This window comes from Sapajus apella, unplaced genomic scaffold (assembly GCF_009761245.1).
Source record: "Sapajus apella isolate SASKATOON/1434 unplaced genomic scaffold, GSC_monkey_1.0 scaffold23, whole genome shotgun sequence".
In the NCBI taxonomy this organism is placed as follows: Eukaryota; Metazoa; Chordata; class Mammalia; order Primates; family Cebidae; genus Sapajus; species Sapajus apella.
Genome location: NW_022436963.1, coordinates 247,294 through 267,870, shown reverse-complemented (window position 1 = coordinate 267,870; position 20,577 = coordinate 247,294). Strand labels below are relative to the sequence as shown.

The 20,577-nt window shown below is 58.3% G+C and overlaps 2 protein-coding genes across 15 annotated transcripts in view; both read left to right on the top strand.

The window, feature by feature from the left end:
- Nucleotides 1-8,853, top strand: part of CELSR3 (cadherin EGF LAG seven-pass G-type receptor 3) — a 34,906-nt gene extending 26,053 nt beyond the window's left edge. For 3 of the 6 annotated variants that reach the window (XM_032289731.1, XM_032289729.1, XM_032289733.1), the window contains 11 exons: nucleotides 172-346; nucleotides 570-682; nucleotides 1,125-1,204; nucleotides 1,741-1,864; nucleotides 2,336-2,452; nucleotides 2,535-2,683; nucleotides 2,949-3,058; nucleotides 3,408-3,566; nucleotides 3,894-4,094; nucleotides 4,782-5,667; nucleotides 7,074-8,853. In XM_032289731.1, coding sequence (XP_032145622.1) covers nucleotides 172-346; nucleotides 570-682; nucleotides 1,125-1,204; nucleotides 1,741-1,864; nucleotides 2,336-2,452; nucleotides 2,535-2,683; nucleotides 2,949-3,058; nucleotides 3,408-3,566; nucleotides 3,894-4,094; nucleotides 4,782-5,667; nucleotides 7,074-7,101 — 2,142 coding nt within the window. In that variant the 3' untranslated portion in view covers nucleotides 7,102-8,853. The other 3 variants (XM_032289734.1, XM_032289732.1, XM_032289735.1) reach the window with 3 other exon arrangements.
- Nucleotides 8,854-9,835: 982 nt separating this feature from the next.
- On the top strand, nucleotides 9,836-20,316 carry SLC26A6 (solute carrier family 26 member 6). Of its 9 annotated transcripts, none has more exons than XM_032289738.1 (22): nucleotides 9,891-9,969; nucleotides 10,543-11,561; nucleotides 11,650-11,808; nucleotides 11,896-12,035; nucleotides 12,202-12,312; nucleotides 13,209-13,366; nucleotides 13,567-13,731; nucleotides 13,810-13,974; nucleotides 14,301-14,383; nucleotides 14,467-14,614; nucleotides 14,883-14,996; nucleotides 15,095-15,172; nucleotides 15,491-15,586; nucleotides 15,670-15,776; nucleotides 15,937-16,006; nucleotides 16,926-17,018; nucleotides 17,099-17,206; nucleotides 17,607-17,699; nucleotides 18,918-19,094; nucleotides 19,285-19,339; nucleotides 19,678-19,814; nucleotides 20,036-20,316. In XM_032289738.1, the coding sequence occupies exons 2-22, from the start codon at nucleotides 11,494-11,496 to the stop codon at nucleotides 20,048-20,050; spliced, it is 2,340 nt and encodes a 779-aa protein (XP_032145629.1). In that variant the 5' UTR covers nucleotides 9,891-9,969; nucleotides 10,543-11,493; the 3' UTR covers nucleotides 20,051-20,316. The 9 variants fall into 9 exon arrangements, with proteins under 9 accessions (XP_032145634.1, XP_032145629.1, XP_032145632.1 ...); XM_032289741.1 differs by having other exon boundaries at nucleotides 9,900-9,969; nucleotides 10,979-11,561; XM_032289739.1 differs by lacking the exon at nucleotides 9,891-9,969 and having other exon boundaries at nucleotides 9,977-10,650; nucleotides 10,979-11,561.
- The last annotated feature ends 261 nt before the right edge of the window (nucleotides 20,317-20,577 follow it).

The window sequence follows — 20,577 nt, the reverse complement described above, 5'->3', positions numbered from 1 at the left end:
GAGATCGCGCCATTGCACTCCAGCCTGGGTAACAAGAGCGAAACTCCGTCTCAAAAAAAAAAAAAAAAAGATATTGTGGTTTAGGGGTCAGAGGTAGGAAGCAGATGCCTGGTGTAGGTCAGAGGTGGGTGAGGCAGGAGAGGTCCTGACACCCCCCCACCCTGCCCTCAGCTGGTGTGCACTGCAGTCGCCATCCTCCTGCACTACTTCTTCCTCAGCACCTTTGCCTGGCTCCTCGTGCAGGGGCTGCACCTCTACCGCATGCAGGTTGAGCCACGCAATGTGGACCGCGGTGCCATGCGCTTCTACCATGCCCTGGGCTGGGGCGTCCCTGCTGTGCTGCTGGGTGAGTCCCACTTACCGTTCAGGGTTGTGGCCTCCAACCTCCATCCATCACATGGCCTGACCCCTGACCCTGTCCCCAGTCCTGATCATGACCCCCAACCTCAAACCCCCAAGCCATCTACTCGTAGGGGGGCTGTTCCACCCTCACCCTGCCTTCTCCCATATGTGGGCCCACCAGCAGCTTTGGAACACACCCCCTCAGTTCTACCCCTTCTCTTCCTAAGGTCTTGCTGTGGGCCTGGACCCTGAGGGCTATGGAAACCCTGACTTCTGCTGGGTCTCAGTCCATGAGCCCCTCATCTGGAGCTTTGCTGGCCCTGTTGTCCTAGTCATAGTGGTGAGTGCCCTGGACTTGGTTTCCACTCTGTGCTTCCCTCCCTCATGGGGGAAGGAGGGAGGCCTGCGGCAGGTGCAGTGGAGTCAGCTGAGGGTGGCCAGGTCTGCAGGCTTCCTGGGCTCAGCCTCCATTTCTGTCCTCTGGTCACAGTGACTACCTCCACTCAACTGGCATGGAGATGGGGGCACAGGGTCAGAGATTCAGCTCCTGTCCCTGCCTCTTGTCTTTGCATCTCTCTTTCTGTCTCTGTCTTAGTCGGTCTCTGGTTCTCAATTTCTGACTTTTTCTGTGATTCTAAGCTCCTTTGGTATGTGTGTATATGTGTGAATTTCTCACTGGTTCTGCCTCTCTCTGTGACTCTTAGTCTCTGTGTCTCTCATTGCCCCCTTCTCTCTCTCTCTGTCTGCCCCGCCCGGCCCCACATGTCTGGCTGTGGGTCCAGATGAACGGGACCATGTTTCTCCTCGCTGCCCGCACATCCTGCTCCTCAGGGCAGAGGGAGGCCAAGAAGACCTCTGCACTGTGAGTTGTCTGGCTGGGTGAAGGGGGTTCTCAGGATTGCAGGTCCTTCCTGGGTGGGGTCTGGGCCCCCCAGATCATCCCTGGTGCAGGTTGGGCTCCAAGTTCTGGATGAAGGAATGAAGTCACACCTGCCCTGACCTGCGGTCCCTCTCTGGCGCCCTCACTATACTGTCACCCCACATATGCTTCTGCCCTGCTGTCTCTCCTTGTTCTCTGGGTCCCCCCAGAGTCTCCTGTGGCCCGGGTGGCTCACTTTGCCCCCTGCCCTGTGTGTTCCCACCTGTCTTCCATGCTCTCCCTCATGGCCCCCACACTCCTGTGTTTCCCCCCGTGTCCTCTTGGCTCTTTGAGTGCTCTCCTGCTTCTCTGTGAGACCTCCCATCTCCCCTAGTGTCCTCCAGAGACCTCCATGTTCCCATGTGAGTTCCTTTTTTTCACATCCTGTGTGTGGCCCCTGCGTGTCCTCCCGTGTTCCCTGCATGAGCCCTACGTGAGCCTTGCGTGTCCTCCTGTGTCCTCCCATGTCCCCACAGCAGGACCCTTCGCAGTTCCTTCCTGCTTCTTCTGCTGGTCAGCGCCTCCTGGCTCTTTGGGCTTCTGGCAGTCAACCACAGCATCCTGGCCTTCCACTACCTCCACGCCGGACTCTGCGGCCTCCAGGTGACTCTGGTGCCCCTCCCTCACTCCAGAACCAGGTGGGCCTTCAGCAGGCTGGGGCCATCCCTAGGCAGATGCTGCCCCCAGGCCTAGAGCTGACTCTTACTGGGTAACTGTTGCCAGGCTGGGTGCTACCTCAGACCAGACACTGGCCCTAGCTGCTGCTCCCAGGCCTGGAGCTGACTCAAAACTAGACACTGACCCCAGCCTGAGTGCTGATTCTGGATTAACCTTTACCAACAGCGAGGCTCCTGGCATCTTGCTGATCCACACGACCTTACCCACTGTAGCTACCGCTGCTGCTCCTGCCTCTCCCCTGCTGGCCTTCCCGGACTCCCTTACTGAGTGCTGCTTGGGGTCCTTACTGACCCACACTAGCCTGCAGTGACTGACCCCCATTGCTGACTCACAGTGACTTATACTGGTCCCTGATTGACCCCTGCTGACCCTGCTTTGACCCTCGCTGACCCACAGGGCCTGGCAGTGCTGCTGCTCTTCTGTGTCCTGAATGCAGACGCTCGGGCCGCCTGGACACCAGCCTGTCTGGGCAGGAAGGCAGCACCCGAGGAGGCAAGGCCAGCACCTGGGACGGTGAGTCGGGTTGGGGGCCCTGAGAGGCCAGGGTTTGAGGCTGCTTCAGGGTTGGCTCACATTCTGTCTCCACCATCCCCAGGGACCTGGGGCCTACAACAACACAGCTCTCTTTGAGGAGAGTGGCCTCATCCGCATCACTCTGGGTGCCTCCACTGTCTCCTCTGTGAGCAGTGCCCGCTCCGGCAGGACCCAGGACCAGGACAGCCAGCGGGGCCGCAGCTACCTCAGGTAAGAGGAAGGGCCTCCTTATGAGGGGCACACTCAGCTTAGTCCAGCCCCACCTTACCAGGGCTTGGCATGACCAGGTCCTAGGGCAGGTGGCTCCACCCATCTCAGCCATCTGGGGCCCTGCTGCTGCCTCTGCCCTAAATGCTTCCCACCACATACCCAGGGATGCCATTCCACTGGCAGCTGGCTGTGTACTCAGATACTCCAGCCTGCAAGGTACCCCATTACAACCCTCTTTCATTGTGGGGTGCTCCTGCATTTCCAGGGACAATGTCCTGGTTCGACATGGCTCAGCCGCTGACCACACTGACCATAGCCTCCAGGCTCATGCTGGCCCCACTGACCTGGACGTGGCCATGTTCCATCGAGATGCTGGTGGAGTTGGGACCTGGGGCAGGGAGGAGGGAGGCAGAGGATCTCTCCCCATCCCCTCTTCTTCCACCCCATACTGGGAGCAGTGGCTGACTGGGCTGGGACGATCTCCCTGAGGTCCCTGCCTCAGGAGCCACCTACCTCTCCAGCCCTGGTTCTCCCGATTCACTCCTGATCCATCCTTCCCTCTGATAAGTCCCAGCCCTTCTGCTTCTACCTCAGCTCCAAGCACTGCCCAGGTTCCCGTCCCTAAGCCCAACCCCCTTGCGGTACCCACCTTAACACCCTCAACTCCAAGTTCCCTTATCTCCAAGTCCCTTACCTCTGAAAGTCCTGACTTGCCCAACTCCAGGTGCAGACTCCGACTCCGACAGTGACCTGTCCTTGGAGGAGGAGAGGAGTCTTTCCATTCCATCTTCAGAAAGCGAGGACAATGGCCGCACACGGGGGCACTTCCAACGGCCACTCCACCGGGCAGCCCAGAGTGAGAGGCTCCTCGCCCACCCCAAAGGTGCTAGGCACCCTCTGACCCCTTGGGTGATCAAGGGATTCCCCATTTGTTATCCCTCTAGCTCCCCATCTTTCCTGCAGTTGGGGTTCAGCCTGGTCTTCCTGACCCCTCAGCCATCAGATTCCCCCACTTCTATAGTCTTTGTCCAGCTCCAATTAAGGGGAAGGGGCGACCAGTCACCCCCATCCATTGATCTCTGAGGAGATACCCTCCTTTTCCCACCTCTGCTCAATGACAACAGCCAGGGTTTCAAGGCTCATTAGGGTCAGGGGTCTTGAGCCACTGGAGTCAACCCAGAAGCTCCTGTAACCTGCCCTGGCTCCACAGATGTGGATGGCAATGACCTCCTGTCCTACTGGCCAGCCCTGGGGGAGTGCGAGGCAGCCCCCTGTGCTCTGCAGACTTGGGGCTCTGAAAGGCGCCTGGGGCTGGACACCAGCAAGGATGCAGCCAACAACAACCAGCCAGACCTGGCCCTGACCAGTGGGGATGAGATCTCTCTGGGCCGGGCCCAGCGCCAGAGGAAAGGTACAGTTCCTGACCCCTGGCCTGCACTACAGGACCCCTGGGGGCTGCTCATGCCCTGAGTCAATGGATTACAGCTTCCTCATCCTGGGGAGCTCCCGCTTCTCTAACCTGCTTCATGGTCCTCAGGGACTGTTCCTATCCTGACCTGGGAACTCTCTGTCCCCCTCTACCCTGGCCGGCACCACAGGGGGCCACTCCTGCCCCAGCCCGTCTATTTTTCAGAGACCCTAGGAGCTGCTGCCCCTGCTCTGATCTGGAAGGTTTCTGGCCCCTACTCTGCTTTATGGGAACCCCAAGAAGAGGTTTTTGCCCTTACCCTTGCATCACAGGGACCCTGGGGACTGCTCCTGCCCAACCCAGGGTGTTCCTGCATCTTTCAGCCAGGCCTGCATTGCCGAGATGTGAGGGCTGCCCCTCTTCTGACCTCAGGGAATTTGCCCCATCCCCTGCACCATGGGACCTGCCTCCCCAGGACCGCAACTGGAAGATTACTGCCTCTCCACTTTCACCCCTGTCCTGCTGCCTCTCTGGGACCACCAGGGTTGCCTCTGCTGCTTCCCAAGGGGTTCCTGCTCCCAACCCTGTGTTGCAAGGATCCCAAGGGCTGCTACCCCCCTAGACTCAGGAATTCCCGCCTGCCCTCCCCCTCCCACATACACCCTGACCCCCATTTTGTTGCTCCCGTAGGCATCCTGAAGAACCGGTTGCAATACCCACTGGTGCCACAGACCCGAGGCGCCCCTGAGCTGTCCTGGTGCCGTGCAGCCACCTTGGGCCACCGTGCTGTGCCGGCTGCCTCTTACGGTCGCATCTATGTGGGAGGGGGCACAGGCAGCCTTTCACAGCCAGCCAGCCGCTATTCTTCTAGAGAACAGCTGGACCTGCTCCTCCGGCGGCAACTGAGCCGTGAGCGACTAGAGGAGGCCCCCGCCCCTGTTCTACGTCCCCTGAGCCGGCCAGGGTCCCAGGAACGCATGGATGCTGCACCGGGCCGACTGGAGCACAGAGATCGGGGCAGCACTCTGCCGCGGAGGCAGCCACCTCGGGACTACCCTGGGATCATGGCTGGCCGCTTCGGGTCACGGGATGCGCTGGACTTAGGGGCGCCTCGAGAGTGGTTGAGCACGCTGCCCCCGCCCCGCCGTGCCCGGGACCTTGACCCACAACCCCCACCTCTGCCCCTATCTCCCCAGCGACAACTCTCAAGGGACCCCCTCTTGCCATCTCGGCCGCTGGACCCTCTGTCTAAGAGCTCGAACTCCCGGGAGCGGCTGGACCAGGCGTCTAGCCGGCACCCCTCACGAGAAGCCCTTGGGCCACCCCCACAGCTGCTCAGAGCTAGGGAGGACCCAGCCAGTGGCCCCAGCCATGGCCCCTCCACAGAGCAGTTGGACATTCTCTCCTCCATTCTCGCCTCTTTCAACTCCTCGGCCCTCTCCTCCATGCAGTCTTCAAGCACGCCCTCGGGCCCTCAGACCACTGTCACGCCTTCTGCCACAGCCTCTGTGCTTGGGCCTTCCACGCCACGCTCTGCCACGTCTCACAGCATCTCAGAGCTGTCGCCCGACTCAGAGTAAGCAGCCACCTGCTCGCCCCCTCTTCAACTTAGGGCAACCTCCTGGGTACCCTGCTCTGTGTTCTGCCACAGAAAGGGATGAGGGTTCGCAGACAGTTGTGGGCTACCCTAGGCTCCGCACAGCCAGAGGGCCATAGGCTGAGGACAGGAATCTAGCAGGAAATAGGGGTGTGACTAGCAGGGACTTGCCGGCTGTGTGACTGTGGCCAGCCACCCTTCCCAGCATCTCCCAGGCTAAGGAGAGATAGATACCTTCCAATGGGTTGAGCAAGTGAAGGGGAGGGCAGGAGCTGAGGCCTAGAAGTGGGAGGTGACCTGGAATATGCAAGGGACAGTGTGGGAGAGCAGGAGGCCTTGCTTGGGAGGCTTCGCCTAGGGGATCGTATAAGACAAGGAGAGGCTAGAAGTGGTGCCAGGATATACCAGGCTGAAGAGCTTACTTTTTTGAGGATAAATCATTCATTCATCGATGTATTCAGTCAATATTGAGTTCCTCCTATCTGTGGACATTTTGGGGTGGGGCTCACAGGAACTGAATTGGGACCTGTTCATCTCAGGGGCATCTGGGGAAGGGGATGGCAGAGAGACCCAGGAAGTAGCTGGATACACACAAGTCTGTGAGGGACTGGTGGGAGTGGGGAGGAACCAGAAGCTGCCAGATCTTGTAACCCAAGAGGAAAGTTGAGTTTCAAGGAGGAAAAACAGCTGAGTCAGGCTCTGGGGTTTTGTGGGACAAGAGATGGCTTGGGGAGGAAGAGGCCCCTGGGGGTGGGACAGGGGACCAACAGAACTGAGCAGGACCCAGGGCAGAGACAGCACAAGAAAGGAGGAAGGAACAGGGGTTTGGGGGTCCTGGGCCTGGGCACTGAGGGCTGCTGGGTGGTGGGGACCAGAGGGAGCTAACCCATTGCCTGGGCCCCCCTGCAGTGTAGCTTTGGGGTCTGGCTGTGTAGGAAGGCGACTAGGGGCTGAGCAGGGGTCCTGGCTCTGGAGTCCCACAGGTCTGAATTTGAGCTCTGTGTCTTACCTCATGAGGTAACCTCATGTGTGACGTTGGGCAGAGGCAGGCTTTTCTGGGCCTCAGTTTCCTCATCTGTAAAGGGGTCTGTAGTAACAAACTCTTTGAGATGTGGAGATCGATGAGACGATTGTCTATCAAGTGCTCAACATACCATCTGTACACAGTTGGTATTTTTGAAGCACTTAGAGAGAAGACCTGGGTAGCCAAGGAGCCTTGCCAACGAGACTAGGGATGTGGAATAGAGGACTCTGAGAAGGGGCTGGGGGCTGGGAGGCAAGGGCAGTGGTGGAGGCGAGGGGAGCAGCCAGGCCAAGTGTGGAGTCCAGCACCGCCTGACCGGGAGTCCTCGGCATCAACCTCTGATTTCCTCATGCGCCTCCAGAGTTCCCAGAAGTGAGGGTCACTCCTGAGGGGACGACAGCATGGATGAGGAACAGCTGAGGGTGACGGAGGATCTGGGCTAACAGGAGAGACTCCAGGAGTGGGGGTGGATCCCAAGGCAGCGTCCTGCTCCCCAGCGGCGTGTGCCCCAGCTCTCTCCGGTGTGACAGGGCTGATGCTCCATGCGCATCTGTGAGCATGCGTGTGACAGGTGCGGGGGCGGGGGGGGGGGGCGGCTGGAGGGAGACTTTTATACGTTTTGTACCTTTGTAACCAGAGAGATGCTTATGTTATTTTTCAGCTTTTCTGTCTCCTGGGGGGTTTGAGGCTGGGCTGGGAGGGGAAGGGAGACAGAGGGAGACAGATGCAGTTTGGCCCCATTTGGGTCCTTAGCAAACCATATGCTCATCTCTCTCTTCTTCCTGGGGTGGAGTCAGATGGGTGGGACACATGCCTTCCTCCCCTTACTCCGCCCCCAGGTTGATCTGAATATCATCAGGGGTCAAAGTACAGAATTGTTCTTTGCTTTTTCTTGAATGCCCCAAGGTCCAAACTTCTGGGCCTGGGGGTTGGTCTTGGAAACAGAGGTCCTCAGACTTCCTTATGGGGGCTCGTTCATGCCGCCTCTCCTGGTGGATGTGTGTGTTTATTATGTGGAGTCCCCGCCACTTACTGCCTTATGACCTAGGACTGATGCTGTGGGGTGCTAGTGGAGCAGCTGATGTCGTGTTTACAGAGCAAGGCTTCCCTGCCTCCCACAGGGAGGGGCTCAGGCCTCTAGTCAGACATTCCTGCAGAGGGTTGGTGGAGGGGTCATTCACCTGCCCCTGCGGCGAGCAAAATTGTCTGTGGTGCCATTTGATTCCCTGACACTGCCCCCTGCTTGAACTGATTCTGAAGGGTAGGGTGGGAAGGTGAGCAAAGGGAGCAGAAACAAGGGAATTCAAGACCCAGAATGTAGGTGCCACTGCCTCCTATGTTTACAGGATCCTCCGTGGCCCTAGGCACCTGGGCTGCAGGAAGTGACTCCGTTCCACTCCTTCTTGATTCCCTTAAAAAGGGAAAAATGACTGTTAGGACCCTGTTCACAAAACTCTTACTTTTGCTATTTTGTCTGCTGTCCAGAACTGGAGACTTTAAAATTCTGTTACTGTTTACAAGTCCAGATTCAAAAAATGTTTTTACTTTGTTTACAATTCAAAACTGAGATTTTACACTTTGTTTACAGTAGAGAATTTCTTTTTCCTTTGTTTACAAATGAAAGGTAGGGAAAGTGGGAGAGGGACTTGGAGGACCCACCTGTGAGGACCCTGGACCTGGCCTCTTGAGGGGTTTTCTAGCCCCCAACCCCTTCAGGCCAAAGGTCAGCCTTGAGTCCCATGTTTAACAGCAAACCGGAAGACCTTGAGAGTAGACGCCCTCTTACCACTGGGGAGTGGTTGTGCAGGGTTGGGGGGTGGTCTGTGCAGACACCTCCTCACCCACCACCCCATGCATACTCTTGGGAGGCAGTTTCCTGGGAGATTAGAAATTCTACTTCACTGACTGGAGCTAAATCCCACCAGCCAGGACCCCAAGCTCTCCCTACCCAGAAGGACCCCAGCTCCTGAAGGGCTGACTGGCCTGCTGGGGGTGGGAGGGTGTCTTTGCTATGTCCTAGGTTTCCTAGATGCCCCTCTTTGGGGGTTCCCCACCTCCAGCCCAGCGGCCCCCTTTCCTGTCTGTGTAAATTGTTCCGTGAAGCCGCGCTCTGTTTTGGGAATAAACTTCTATAGAAAACAGTTGTTGCCTTTTCCTGTTGGGGGCTGGGGAGGTAGGATGGCGGCTGTGAAAGATTCAATCCAGACTGACCTTTGGGAGGAATCTGCGCCCCTCCCAGGAATATCCAGCTATTTTTAGCCCATTTCATGGCAGATTTGGACCAAGTCCCATCTCTTTCACCTTGAAATCCGGCCCCTCACCTTGTGATTAGGGCCCGAAGTTGGAGCACAGGTGCTGAGGAGAACCTGCCCCCTGGTCAAGGCAGCAGCACCAGGACTTGCTAATTCTTCAGGGTCTGCAGCCCTGGACCGGCATTTTTTACCCTCACCCGGAGTGAAACCAACCTGAGGAACTGCTGTTGCAGTTCCTGCCTTGCCAGCCACCAGCACTGACCCCCACCATCCTCCTCGGCGGCCCGCGCACGAACCTTATGGGAGCGATGTCCCGGCTGTACTTAATGCAGTGGAGGGGATCCTTCAACCATTTCTGGCCTGAGTGGCCAGAGTTAAAGGGGAAGTCTTGGGGACCGTCGGCTCCGGATCTCAGAGACATGCCTAGTCTCAGAAAGCCTGAGGGCGGCGCTCTCAGTTGGAGGCATGAGAGGCCCCACAGACCTGGATTCCCCCCGCGAGTTAAGGCTGGGGTTACTGGCCACACTCCTAGGCCTCCCGGTCACTGGAGTTTCCCTTTCCCACTCCTTGAGTACCTTCCCCAGAGCCAGGACCTAGGATCAGCCTCAAACTACTCAGGGCCTGGGGGCGCGGCAGGATCAGACTGCAGAACTGGAACTAAGCATCCAGCGCAGGTGCTTAGTTCCAGTTCTGCAGTCCTATCCAGCTGGGGCAGAGGGCCGGGCGAGAAGCTAGGGGCCGCACAAACCCAGGCAGCCGGGGAGGAAGCGGTTAAATCCTTCTTCTTAAGCTCGTCCCGCCCAGAGAGCGCCACTTAGGCCCCGCCCCAGCGCGCTGATTGACCCAAGCCTCCCCGTCCTGCCCCGGGATTAGGCCCCGGGAGCGCGCCGCTGGCCTCGCCTGGTCCCGGCGGCGCCTTCCGGAGCGTAGCGGCCTCTCGCCCTAGCAGCAGGAGCCGCCGGCGCCGGCCTGCTTGCGAGCCATGGGGCTGGCGGATGCGTCGGGGTGAGTTCCGCGAGCGCCTAGCTGGAGCAAGCATTCTCCGCTTGCGACGCCTCGGTTACCTCTTTGCCGATTTTCTGCAGGCGGCTGCAAGGGATGGGGGCGGGAGCCGGCGCGACCCCAGCCCCTTGGGCTGTGCGGAGAGCCGCTGGAGTGCCGCCCGAGGGACAGCTCGGGCCACAGGGTGGCAGCTGCATGCGGAGGAGCCCAGCCAGGAGATGTGCCGGCCGGGGTGCGTGGGGGCCGGAAGTCCCTGGCGGCGGCCAGTGGACTAGCTGCTTTCAGCTAGGGCCCGAGTCCACCCAGCTCCACTGACCTGGAGAGTGAGCACCCCGGCCTTTCTGGCCCGAGTTGCCCTCCTAAAGGGAGGGGCCAATGCTCAAGGCTCCGCCCTCCAGACGCGTGTCCCACGTTGTGCGGGGAGGGAGTCCTTTAAGAAACCTGAGTGACTCTCGTAGGAGGGGAGAGGGGGCTCTAAGATCTCCTTGAGACAGCGGTGCCGAGAATCTATGAGGATCTTCCTTGCACCCACTCCAAACTCCTTCAACCGTACAGCCAGGTTAGAGGCCCTCCCAGGTGAGTTCCTGTCCCTCGAGTGGGATCTTCTCCGCGGGTCAGAGCTTTTCCAAGATCAGAGCTTTCCTGACTGGTGAAAGCTTCCCACAGGCTAGAGCTTTCCCCCAGGTAAGATCCCCCTGTTAGATAAATTCCCAGGTGAGAGCTTTTCCCCTTTCCATCGGGAGCCTCCCCCCAGGTCAGAGCTTCCCCTAGGGAAGAGTTACCTCTAGGTGAGAACCCTCTTCCTCTAGGTCTTTTCTTCCCATGTGAGAGCTTTCTCTGACTTCAAGTAGGAGCCTCTGGGCAGAAGGAAGATTCCCCCTATATCAGAACTTGCCTGGCTGGTAAACATTTCCTGGCAGGTTAGAGATCCCTCTAGCTGAGATTCCCCTTGAAAGCTTCTATTCCTAGGTGAGCTCTTTCCCCCACTTCAAGTGGGTACTTCCCTTTCCAGGTGGGGTCCTCTCCCTCTAGGTGAGAGATTCCCGCTCCAAGAAAGACCTTCTTCGCAGGTGAGAGCCATTCCTTGGCTTCCCCAGACCAGGCCTGAGCTGTCTACCACCTGGACCCTGGGGCTGGAGGCCCAGGGGCAAGCTTGGCCCCAATACTTTCCTTCCCTTAGAGAGGTGGGTCTCATCTGAGGCCTGAGGCTTGGGAAGGGAGTTGCTTGAGGAACTGGACCCCTGGTTTGCTGGACCCCTTCCCGGAATGTGCTCTCAGCCAGCACTGGGCTCCCAGGGCAGCTGGAGGAGGACCTGGGGACAGGACAGGGATTGGCTAGGGGAGTGGGATTGGCACGGAGAGGGGCAGCCTGGTACTTGGACTGGTGGAATGTCCAGCACTGGGCAGCCATAACTTGGCTGGAGGTATAGATCATGCTCATCCTGCAGTCCCTTCTTGGGGAACTTTGTCCTAGAAGGAGGCTTCCACCAGCCAAAGTTCAGGTACTGCCCCTGTCTGGGTTTGGGCATGTGGCCCACAGATGCCAGCTGGGGGCTGGAATACTGTACCTTGATCTTGGGGCCTGGAAAAATCAGGTAGGTAACTCTCTAGCCCTAGGTGGAGGTATGGGGGAGGTTGGGCCAGGGGTGCCCTCACTGTATCTCTGTGGTCTTGCCACCCCAGACCGAGGGACACACAGGCACTGCTGCCTACAACACAAGCAATGGAGCTGCGGAAGCGAGACTACCACATGGAACGGCCGCTGCTGAACCAGGAGCAACTGGAGGAACTGGGGCACTGGGGCTCAGCACCTAGGACCCACCAGTGGCGGACCTGGTTGCAGTAAGGCCGAGATTGTGGTCTGGGGACGCTGGCAGGGCCCAGGTAGCCCCTGTTCCTGACCACCTACCCCTCATATCATGTCCCCAGGTGCTCCCGTGCTCGGGCCCATGCCCTTCTGCTCCAACACCTCCCGATTTTGGTCTGGTTACCCCGGTATCCTGTGCGTGACTGGCTCCTGGGTGACCTGTTATCCGGCCTGAGTGTGGCTATCATGCAGCTTCCACAGGGTGAGCCACCTTCACTGCCTTGGCCTGGAAACCCTGTGGTCTGTGATGCCCAAAACTGAGGCCATGGCCTGTATCTTGGAACTGTGGCACCTGACCCAGGGCTGGGATTCCCTTATCTTTTCAAGATCCTCCCTCTAGGCCCACACTGCTACCATTCTACCCCTAGGCTTGGCCTACGCCCTCCTGGCTGGATTGCCCCCCGTGTTCGGACTCTATAGCTCCTTCTACCCTGTCTTCATCTACTTCCTGTTTGGCACTTCCCGGCACATCTCTGTGGGTAAGTGGGGGCAGGCCTAGCGTTCCAGGAGGATGCCCACATCTACCATGGAGGACAGGGTGAGGGGGTGCTGAGCAGGGCAGGAGCAGCGGGGGAAGAGGGTGGCATTGGTGCTGCATCCTGGGCTAGCCCACGAGTCATTCCCAGGCAGGACTAGATCCCTGACCATAGGATCACAGAGGCAGGGGACCTCAAAGCCCTGGCTCCAGGAAGATGTGAGTGGGTGAGGTAGCCCAAGGGCCCTGGAACTTAGCAGAGGCCTGACCAGCCTGAGGCAAGCCCTGACCCCTTCCCTACTCCACAGAGAGTGTCTGTGTCCCTAGACCAGTAGACACAGGTGGGACAGAGTAGATGAGGCAGGGCCAGCATTTCTTTTTTTTTCTTTCTTTTTTTTTTTTTTTTTTTGAGGTGGTGTTTCGCTCTTGTTGCCCAGGCTGGAGGGCAGTGGCGCAATCTTGGCTTACTGCAACCTCCGCCTCCCAGGTTCAAGTGACTTTCCTGCCTCAGCCTCCCAAGTAGCTGGGATTAGAAGTATGCACCACCACACCTGGCTAATTTTTGTATTTTTAGTGGAGACGGGGTTTCTCCATGTTGGTCAGGCTGGTCTCAAACTCCTGACCCCAGGTGATCCATCCACCTCGGCCTCCCAAAGTCCTGGGATTACAGGCGTGAGCCACCGCGCCCGGCAAAGCCAGCATTTCTAACCACCATTAAGGGCCCACGAGCTCAGGATTCACTCCTGGCCTGGCCATGCCTGAACCCCAGTACTGCCCCCATTCCTACAGCCATGGTCTGAGGATGTTTGTCCAGAAGTGGAAGTCTCCTGGCCTCTCTCTTAAGACTAGGGCAGGGCAGTGTCCTTTCCCCTTCAGACCTGCCCTGTGCCATCCTTACAGGGACCTTTGCTGTTATGTCTGTGATGGTGGGCAGTGTGACAGAATCCCTGGCCCCACAGGCCTTGAATGACTCCACGATCAATGAGACAGCCAGAGATGGAGATGCTGCCCGGGTGCAGGTGGCCTCCACACTCAGTGTCCTGGTCGGCCTCTTCCAGGTGTGGAACAGTCAGGAGGACGTGCCCCCACCATCACTTCTGCCCCTTCCACTACCCCATCTGCATTCCCCTGAGGGTCCGACCATCTTCATCCTCCTCTTGCTGCCCACTCATCCCCCTCCCATCCTACCTGCCCTGCGCTCCTTGTCGGCTACCCTTAGGACCCCTGCCTCCCCTGACTGCCCCTGGCCACCCCATAGGTGGGGCTAGGCCTGGTCCACTTCGGCTTCGTGGTCACCTACCTGTCAGAGCCTCTGGTCCGAGGCTATACCACAGCTGCGGCTGTACAGGTCTTCGTTTCACAGCTCAAGTATGTCTTTGGGCTCCATCTGAGCAGCCACTCTGGGCCACTGTCCCTCATCTATGTGAGTGAGGGCAGGGGGAGGGAAGGGTAGGTGTGCCTTGTGGCTTTGAGTGCTGGCTGTGACCCTGCCTCTCCTCAGACAGTGCTGGAGGTCTGCTGGAAGCTGCCCCAGAGCAAGGTCGGCACCATGGTCAGCACCATGGTCACCGCAGCTGTGGCGGGGGTGGTGCTCGTGCTGGTGAAACTGTTGAATGACAAGCTGCAGCAGCAGCTGCCCATGCCGATACCCGGGGAGCTGCTCACGGTTCGAGGGCCAGGGAACAGTGGGCTGGCGGGGAGAGCAGGTCAGGTTGGGTCCCTGCCACGCGGGCAGCATCCTGTGTTTGAGGGCCAGCTTGAGGGGGACTGGGAGAGTTCTTGGGTATTGTGGGGGTCACAGCAGAAAGCCCCTATGTTGGTTTCTTCCTGCCCCTGACAGCATCTCCCCATACCTGAAATGGCGTTGCCCATTTCTCACCCCACCCCTGAAGAAGGGTTTGCCTGATGTCTCCCTCCTCACCCCACGTGGTTTACTCATCCCCCCAACCATGATGCCAGCACCTGCCTCCCTAACTGTGTCCTCTCCCACAGCTCATTGGGGCCACAAGCATCTCCTATGGCGTGGGTCTGAAGCACAGATTTGAGGTAGACGTCGTGGGCAACATCCCTACAGGGTGAGCTCTGGCCTCTGTCAGGTCAGGGAGGGTTGGGTAGCCAGGCCCAGACCTTGCTTTGGCCTCACAGATGCCTCTCACAGGCTGGTACCCCCAGTGGCCCCCAACTCCCAGTTGTTCTCAAAGCTCATGGGCAGTGCCTTCGCCATCGCCCTGGTTGGGTTCGCCATTGCCATCTCACTGGGGAAGATCTTCGCCCTGAGGCACGGCTACCGGGTGGACAGCAACCAGGTCTGGGTGATGTGGGACGTGTAGGAAGCATCTAGGTGTATGGAGGCACCAGCGACGGGTTGGGGGAGGAACAGGTAGGACATGGGGAGACAACAGATGTGCTGGGGCCACGGGGGGCACTAGGGGTGGGAGAGCAGGATGTGTGGGACAGCATCCAGTCTCTGGGGGCCACTGGGTGGGGATGAGATTGGGGATACACAGGCCTAGACACAGTGGGACAGCAGCCAGGCACTTCTATTAAGTCTCACACCCACACTCCCTCCATCAGGAGCTGGTGGCCCTGGGCCTCAGTAACCTCATCGGAGGCATCTTCCAGTGCTTCCCTGTGAGTTGCTCTATGTCTCGGAGCCTGGTACAGGAGAGCACCGGGGGCAACTCACAGGTGGGCTTTGGATGTGGCCATGGGGGTGGACATGGACGTGCACACTGCTTTGCCTGGGGAAGGGGATCTCACCCCTTGCTTGCCCCCTCCCCCAACAGGTTGCTGGAGCCGTCTCTTCCCTTTTCATCCTCCTTATCATTGTCAAACTTGGGGAACTCTTCCGTTGCCTGCCCAAGGTGAGCCCCCAACCAGCCAGGTTTCAGGTCTTGGCCAGGCCAGGGCTCAGATCAGCCAGTCTAGGTTCAGGCGAGGGGTGGGGACACAGGTTAGGTCCTGTCTTTCAAGGCTGAGCTCTTCAAGGTGAGATTTGGAGTCAAGGGTCAGGGGTTAGAACCTTTCAGAGTCAGATCCAAGTGGTCAGGGTCAGGGGCTGAGTGGGGTTCGTGTCTGGTGTTCTGTCGGAGTGCTTGGGCTCAGTCTGGCCATGCCTCGATGGGGGGGTTGTCAGCATCGGGTGCCCTCAATGGCCCCTGGCAGCACTGCCCCCACCCCAGGCAGTCCTGGCGGCCATCGTCATTGTGAACCTGAAGGGCATGCTGGGGCAGCTCAGTGACGTGTGCTCCCTCTGGAAGGCCAATCGGGCGGATCTGGTGAGTGCTCTGGGAGTCCAGGGCAGGGACTGGGCAGCCCCATGGCTCTTCGCCACTCTTCAGCCACTGCCCTTTGTTCTCAGCTCATCTGGCTGGTGACCTTCATGGCCACCATCCTGCTGAACCTGGACCTTGGCCTGGTGGCTGCAGTCATCTTCTCCCTGCTGCTTGTGGTGGTCCGGACGCAGAGGTGAGTTCGCGATGTTGATCGCCTCATTCCAGCTGGTGGGGGAATGCCACAGGGTTCCCCCCAGCTTTCCGCACATATCCAGGGACTTCAGGCTTCTTCAAACTTCTCTGCTGTACCCGTTTTCTGTCCCCTCTTCATTCATTCTCTCTCTCCTCCACAGGCCCCACTACTCTATCCTGGGGCAGGTGCCAGACACAGATATTTACAGAGATGTGGCAGAGTACTCAGAGGTGAGCCGGACGGCATGGAAGGGGAGACGAAGAAAGAATGGGCCTTTGTGGGTCTGTTCCACACTTGACCAGGACACTGGGGGCTCAGGACACTTTGGCTTTGGTTGTTGGGAGTTCAAGGGAGGAGATGGGGTCTACGATCCCCTCTAGAGGTATGAGGGACAGAGGGAGAGTGGACAGAGATGGGGCTGGGGAGAGGTCTGTCATGGAGTCAACAGCCCAAGCTCTACCTGCAGAGCAGTCCCAGGTCAGACAGAGCCAAAGCAGCAGCTCCCTGGGCCACCAAGATGGAACAGAAGCATTTCCTGATCTGATCAGTGGAGTTACTAAATCCCCGGTCATCCATTGACCTCCTGAGAGGTCCTGGGCCAAGTGCTGGGACCATAGGTGGGGGGCTCTGGAAGAAAACAAGGCTGTTCCCTGCAACATGGGTGCAGTGCGATTAGGCGGTGCGGGGAGGAACTAAGGGGTCTGAGACATGGGAGAGGAGGAGCCCAGCCAGGTAGAAGAGGGGTGCTGCACCATGCAGGCCTGGAGCCCAGCAGAGACCTGGGCTGTGACCTAAATGGGGTGTGAGCTGGGGAAGGTCTGATTGGGGTGACAGCCTAGGAGGATCTCTGTCTGGGTGCAGAAAACAGACCAAAAGGCAGGGGTTGGAACCCCAAGAGAAGGGCTAAGAGCCTGTGAAGCCTGCCTGGGTGGTGGCAGGAGAGGTGGGGAGGGAGAGGCGAGGTGGAGGGATGGGGATGACACTGCCAGGCTAGTGGCCCAAGTCCCTGGGAGGGCCTGGACTCTAGGCTGGGGAGCAGAGGCGTAGGTGGTGACAGACACTGGGCATGCTAGGGAAGGAAAGGCAAGAGAACAGGGTGAAGCCGGGAGAGGAGAGATCCAGCCCCCACGAGTTCTGCCCCATCCCCAGGCCAAAGAAGTTCCAGGGGTGAAGGTCTTCCGCTCCTCAGCCACCGTCTACTTTGCCAACGCTGAGTTCTACAGTGATGCACTGAAGCAGAGGGTGAGGCAGGGTCCCCAGGGTGGGTGTCAGGCCCCAGCTCCCCCAGAGCTCACCACTCCTTCTCTGACGTTTGGCTCCAGTGCGGTGTGGATGTCGACCTCCTCATCTCCCAGAAGAAGAAGTTGCTCAAGAAGCAGGAGCAACTGAAGCTGAAGCAACTGCAGAGAGACAAGAAGCTTCAGAAACAGGCAGGGCCCCTTTTGGCTGTCCCCTGCGCTCTGCTCCCCACCCCTGCCCCCTGCCCCAGCCTTTCTCCTGGCCTCTGGCCTCTTCACTCATCCTCACTCCTCATCCCTTCCCCATTCTCCCTCATGCTCCCAGGGACCCTGCTTCCCTCCCTAGCGGGTCTGGACTCTAGGTGGAATTTTGTTTCTCTCCCGTCGTCTGAACCAGTGACAGTGTGAACCGTCACAGTCCTCTTCCCTTTCATGGCTGTTCCAGGAGCTTCAGCCTGGCTGCCCCAGGTCCCACAGCTTTCAGTCCTGGCCCGGCTACCTGCCCAACACTGGGGCATCACCAAGGCCTATGTGACACGCTGTCATGGCAGCTGGGATAGCTGTTTCCCATCCCCTGTCTTCCCTGGCATAGGCTGCCTCCTCCAAGGACACCTCAGTTTCCATTAATGTCAACAGCAGCCTGGAAGACATGAGGAGCAATAACGTTGAGGACTGCAAGGCGATGGTGAGGCTGGCGGTGGGAGAGGAGGGGACAGCTGTGAGCTGCAGAGATGCAGCCTCCACGCATGTCTCATGAGGAACGCCATGGACCCAGCAGCTGTGGGCTCTAGGGAGCTGTGCCGATGGCAGGAGGAGTGGGAGCTGGCTCAGATACTCTGCAGGGAGATTCGTGATATGCCACAGAATCTAGGCCTATACTTTTAGACCTCAATGAAGATTCTGAATTTGTAGATGCCATAAGACCCCCGCAGAGTCTGCTCATGGGTAGAGGAAAGGGATTGGGTGTATGGCAAAAAATCTAGGGGTCAGAGGCAGGTGTGTGGTGGTGTGCACCTGTAGTCCCAGCTTTTTAGGAGGCTAAGGCAGGAAAATCATTTGAGCCCAGGAGTTCAGGGCTGCAGTGTGCTCTGATGACACCTGTAAATAATCACTGCATTCAACCTGGGCAATGAGGCAACACCTCGTCTCTTAAAAAAAAAAAAATCTGGGGCCAGGCCTGGTGGCTCACGTCTGTAAATTCCAGCACTTTGGGAGGCTGAGGCAGATGGATCAACTGCGGTCGGGAGTTCGAAACCACCCTGACCAACATGGAAAAACCCTGTCTCTACTAAAAATATAAAATTAGCAGGGCGTGGTAGCACATGCCTGAAATTCCAGCTACTCGGGAGGCTGAGGCAGGAGAATCACTTGAACCCGGGAGGTGGAGGTTGCCGTGAGCCGAGATCATACATACCATTGCACTCCAGCCTGGGCAACAAGAGAAAAACCCGGTATAAAAAAAAAAAAAAAAAAATTAGGGTTCAAAGGTGATGCCAAGCTTAATTAGAGACTCAGGACAGGGCAGGGTGCCGAGGCGTGTGCGTGTGTGTTATATGGATGCCTGTGTCTATTCTGGTCTGCTCCTGGGCCCCCTCCCCTCTCGGACCTGGCTGAGGAGAATGGGACAGGGTCTTCCAGCACTGTCCCTTCTCGTGTCCCTGTGCAGCCTCGGTCAAGGAGGTAGCAGACCAGTATATGCACATCTGGGTGTGGCCTCCTGCGTGTCCCCACACATCTGTCCTTCCTGTCTTTTTATACCTATGTGACACCCCCATGTCTGGGTCCTTATGTGTCCCATGCATGCTCCGCATCTGACTTGCATGTCCCTACATGTCTGTGTGTGTCCAGTCCTGCCTTCACCCTCTCATGGGTGATCCTGGCAGCATGTCTGGCTCCCCATCAGGTGAGCCCAGAGGATAGGATGGAAGATGCAACAGCCAGTGGTCAAGAAGACTCCAAGGCCCTAGATGTGTCCACACTGAAGGCCCTGGGCCTGCCTCAGCCAGACTTCCACAGCCTCATCCTGGACCTGAGCGCTCTCTCCTTCGTGGACACTGTGTGCCTCAAGAGCCTGAAGAATGTAAGGACAGAGGCAGGCCAAGACTCCTCAAGCCTCCACGCTGACCCCATAACTTTCCCTGAGAGCACTCCAAGCCTCTGACTCCCCAAATCCTCAAAGCTCCCCCTCTAAACTCCCTCCCCAAGCCTGCCCGAGCCGCCCATGAAGTCCCTGAGACTCCCTCTGAGGCTGGCCCCCTTTTCTACTACAGATTTTCCGTGACTTCCGGGAGATCGAGGTGGAGGTGTACATGGCAGCCTGCCACAGTAAGTAGGGTGGGGACAGCAGGAGGGACCTGGGAAGAAGGTAGGATGCTTTTGACCAAGGAGTCTTCCAGGTAGCACAAGGGAAAAATCTTTCTCTGGAACTGGAGGTCAGAGGTATCCTGGGAGACAGGATTCCAGGGTTACAAGTGATGTGAGTCCAGCTATAGATAGCCTCAGGGGTGGAGGTCAGGGGTGCTGAGGTCAGGGGTGCTGAGGTCAGGGGTGCTGAGGTCAGGGGTGGAGGTCAGGGGTGCTGAGGTCAGGGCATTCTGTTGGCTCCTGGGAGTTGAGTTCCTGGTGGTTCTGAGAGTCAGGGGAGGCCTACTCCTTGCCCACAGGCCCTGTGATCAGCCAGCTTGAGGCTGGGCACTTCTTTGATGCATCTGTCACCAAGAAGCATCTCTTTGCCTCTGTCCACGATGCTGTCACCTTTGCCCTCCAACACCCGAGGCCTGTCCCCGACAGCCCTGTTTCGGTGAGTCAAGACCTCTGGCCTGCCAAGCTCTTTTTTGTTAATCCACTGCTTGTCCCCACCCTGACCCGAGCTCCAGGGAGTCTCTCCTGGTGGCCATGGCGCCATCCCCAGTGGGCCCAGTGCTTTCCCTGCTGTCTTTGGATAAAGCTGTTCCTAGGGGCCGGGGTTGGTCTGTGTCCTTTGGAAACTGACTGGAGCCTCCCCTCCTCTGCCCCCGCCAGGTCACCAGACTCTGACCATGCTGCAACCTGCCTGAGACTGTGTACCTTTGAAGGTTGTGACAGGGCACCCTTGAGAAGCTCCTCACCCCTAGACCACCTCCAGGTGCTACCCAGGAGGCCCCTCCATGTACATACACACAACTCAGGGATGGAGGTCCTGGGACTCCAAGTTCAGTGCTCCAGGCCTGGGACAGGGGACTGTAGTCAGGCTGGCACTGGCTGGGTACAGGGAGGGAACTGGTACATGTTTTAGCCTCAGGAATAAAGGTTTGTCTGGTCAACTCCAGGCTCTGCTGTGGCTTGGTGGGGACTTGGTGGCGGGTGGTCCGCAGCTGTGGCTGCTGACCCTTCCTGTGCCCTGAAGGTGAGACAGGGTAGAAGGTGGAGGAAAGACTCAGGGAGGTCAGGGTACAGAGGAGGGGAGCTGTAGAGGCATCCACGGTTCAGGTTTCTCCCCAGCCATGCATAGTGCTCAGTCTCTATTACCTCAGCTGTGAACTAGTTGGAACTAGAGCTGCTTCTCAGGAATAACTCACTCTCAG